This window comes from Populus euphratica, unplaced genomic scaffold (assembly GCF_000495115.2).
Source record: "Populus euphratica unplaced genomic scaffold, PopEup_1.0 scaffold234.1, whole genome shotgun sequence".
In the NCBI taxonomy this organism is placed as follows: Eukaryota; Viridiplantae; Streptophyta; class Magnoliopsida; order Malpighiales; family Salicaceae; genus Populus; species Populus euphratica.
The window spans coordinates 270,127-273,581 of NW_011499928.1; the positions used below are offsets into that span (position 1 = coordinate 270,127).

Genomic DNA, 3,455 nt, shown 5'->3' on the forward strand with positions numbered 1-3,455 from the left:
ATGGACACGGAATAAAACAGTGTAGCCTGGGGTATAAGAGCTACAAGAACTCAAAATAACAATGACAACCATACATAATGAGAGAAATTTAGTGTTGCTCGTCATAGAAATTAATAGATCATGATTGTGATAGTGATGATAAGGTGAGTGAATGATGGAAGGGAAAGACGTGTTCACGTAGCTTTGGGACTAACAGGATCTGGGGTTGATGGAGTTAGAGGGACGGAGGTCGATCTCCTGGGTCCAAGCAGTCCGGCCTTGAACATGCAAATGCCAGTAGGTTTGAGCCAGCGAGTCTGGGTCCATCATCATCTCTCCACCTCCACCGGCCATACCATGTTGCTGCTGTTGCTGTTGTTCCCCAGCTGACGTTCTCTGAGAGCTTGGTGGTCCCCTACGATTGCCAATTTTCCTTCTCTTTCATTAATTGCTCATCATTATCCCTTTTCATTGACAGCTATTTATCAACCATTTTCATAAATGAATCAAGTTTTTATGAAAATATCTTTGCTTTTGTTTGTTCATTGGGAGAATAGCACTTTGAACAATCGCTCCCACATAGAATGGATATCCATCCATGTATTTTGGTGGTTACTGTGTATAATGAACTAGTAATAGGACTGTCTCACACTTTACATGGACAACAACCATCATGCTCATTTTGTCATTGAGGTGTAATTCGACTGTGTAATGGTGTTTCGCTTCGGTAAAAAAGAATCTAGTAGGAATTCAGATATCAAACTCATCTCTTTCTTTTTATGGCTGGTAATGAATCAATAATCGATGAAAGTAAAGTGTTTTGGAGAGAAAAGTAAGGAATTTAGAATCTTGCTGTCTTCTGTTATATTGTTGAGAATATGAAAGATAAAATAGATACTTTTAAAGGAAAAGGAAGGAAGGTCAGGATGAAGATAAAACCTACCTAGGTGTAGGTGGGCCAATCACACCATCGATGATAACATGTGCAACGTGCACACCTTGAGACTGGAACTCCCTGGCTAAGCATTGTGATAGAGCTCTTAAGGCAAACTTTCCACAACCTGTATTTTGGGGGCAAATAAATAAGTCCTGCATACTTAGCAGATAACATGTATATATAAGAGAATAAAGTGGTATTCTTCTCAAAATTCAATTCGGGATATCTTAAGATGGAGTTCTTACACTGTTCAGATAAACAAGCAAAGCCATTTAAAGAACCTGAACAGCCGGTGAAAAGAATTGTCCCTCTCCCTCTCTCTACCATGCCTGGAAGAACCTGTGTATTTCCATTAACAGAACCCACATAACATACTGAAAAAACAAGAAGCCTTAAGATTCTTGAAAATGGAAAACGTTCATGGTAATAGGCTTTTGGTTTTGGCAAATTTGAGGGAATTAAAGGAATACCTGTTGGGCGCAAAGGAAGGCACCGACGGAGGAGATTGCGAGGGACTTCACGAAAGAGTCGATGCAAATATCGGTGAACTTGGTGGGTTGTGGAGAGACTGCTGGTTGATAGGCATTGTAGACGAGTACTTCTACAAAGCCAAGTGAAAGAACACCCTCAAATGCCTCTCTCACACTTCTTGAATCCGAGCAGTCTATCCTGATGGCAAAAACTTGAGCTTTCTCCTCCCTTGCTATCTCATCTGCAAATCTTGATAACCTCCCTACAAAACCCATATCTCACTCTATTATCCAATTAGCTCAAAAATCTCTTTCTCGCCTTCGCTTTCAGTCCCCGACAAGTTCTAATTTACAACATCTTCAAGTTCGATTCTTCTTTTACATGTATCAAATGTCAAGCAATTTATTATATACGGCTAAAAGATATGAATTGATTGAGAGTAGAACGTATATGGTCTTCTTCATTTACTAATCTCTATACAAGTAAACTAATTGTTAGCAAAAGCAAAACATATTAGTTCGAAAAAATGTAAATCCTTTTCTTCTCGTCCAGGGAAGCTAATTAAACTGCAGGAATATGTGGTGTGAAATTCTGCTGCACTTTCAAAAGCATCCAGCAAAATCATTGATTACTAGCAAAAGAATTAGAATTTTTTTCTATAAAATAGCGTTGATAATGCTGTTTCCCCTATCTTTTTCTTGGGAGCAAAAACAAGTGAAGGATAGAGTATGAGAGAGCTAGATAAAGTACCTAAGTCCCGGGCAAGGATGGCAACAGTGTAACCTTCATGGGCAAACTTGCGGGCAATGGATCGGCCGAGCTTCGGTCCAACGCCTACAATGGCTGCGATGCCTTTACTGGAGGTGGAGCTTGTCATGCTCCGCATCTTTGCGAAACTTCAAGGATTTTCCTTCTTGTTTTGGGAAGTGAGAATTTGAGCCCCCGGGCCGTTAATAAATTTCACCAGGAATTGAACGAGCAACTTGCTAGAGGTTTTAGAAGGAAGAATCTGATATCTATATCTATATCTATATACAATCTCCTATTCGTCAGCTGTCTCTGTCTTTGTCTCCTCACTGAGAAGCACTTTCTTGCCTTCTGAAATATGAACTCTCAATCTTTGAGTGCTGCCGCTCTACCCTTCTATGTTGAAAATACAGCCCCTCTTTCACTGTTTAATTGTCATCGTATATAGTATTTGCTTCCCGAGGAAAGCTACAATTTCTCATATGGATGTGGAGGTTTTTTCCCCCTCCTGTGTGAAACCCATTGTGCAAGGCATCTCAAGTTTGAATATATTTTTTATAATCAAACGAAGGAAAAATTATAAGGATGCAACTGGGGTGCTGATTAATTATCTGCCTTGATTCCTTGACTAAATTAATTTGTCATATATAAACTAAATATCTAGTTTAATTGATAAATTACTTGATCATCAAAAAAGAAAAATGATAAAATTATATGTTAATGACTCAAGAAAAAAATTGAAGTTGAAATTTCTCTTATACCAATGATTTGGGAAATTGAAGAGCCATGCATTGAACTTAGAAGGAGGTTAGGGCCCTCATTTTCCCTTTTATTTCACGAGAGAGGTAGAGGGGAGAAAACATCGATGCCGACATAAATGAAGTTGTTCTAATGCAAGGTCATATTATTATCTGATCTTGTCCTTTTTTTTTTCTTTTTTTTAATTCCCTTCTTCATTGAAGGTGAGAGTTGCAGAGACGTCATATTACTATATACAAAAAAGAATTACCAAGCTAGATAACATCAAGTAAATACATAATTATATATTTTTTTAATATCATTTTCTTAAAAAAATGTTTTCAACAAATTTTTTTTTCCTGTAGCAACGATTAATTTTTAAAGTGTTTAATATAAATATATTAAAATAATATTTTTTATTTTTAAAATTAATTTATTTTTGACATTAATCAAATAAAATTTTGATTTTTTTAAAATATTTTAAAAATATAAAAAAACAATTTCTTTAAAAAAAACCAAATTAATGCTTTTACTTCTCAAACTCACTTTCAAACCTGATATAAACACGTTACCAAACGGCTTT

At 36.5% G+C, this 3,455-nt stretch overlaps 1 protein-coding gene across 2 annotated transcripts; it reads right to left on the bottom strand.

The window, feature by feature from the left end:
* Positions 1 to 6: 6 nt before the first annotated feature.
* Positions 7 to 2,622, bottom strand: LOC105135831 (inactive hydroxysteroid dehydrogenase-like protein 1). 2 transcript variants are annotated; one of them, XM_011040898.1, is made up of 5 exons: positions 2,138 to 2,622; positions 1,387 to 1,649; positions 1,162 to 1,255; positions 923 to 1,040; positions 7 to 412 (listed from the first exon to the last, which is right to left on the bottom strand). In XM_011040898.1, the coding sequence occupies exons 1-5, from the start codon at positions 2,271 to 2,273 to the stop codon at positions 190 to 192; spliced, it is 834 nt and encodes a 277-aa protein (XP_011039200.1). In that variant the 5' UTR covers positions 2,274 to 2,622; the 3' UTR covers positions 7 to 189. The 2 variants fall into 2 exon arrangements, with proteins under 2 accessions (XP_011039200.1, XP_011039201.1); XM_011040899.1 differs by having other exon boundaries at positions 7 to 394; positions 2,138 to 2,621.
* Positions 2,623 to 3,455: the final 833 nt, after the last annotated feature.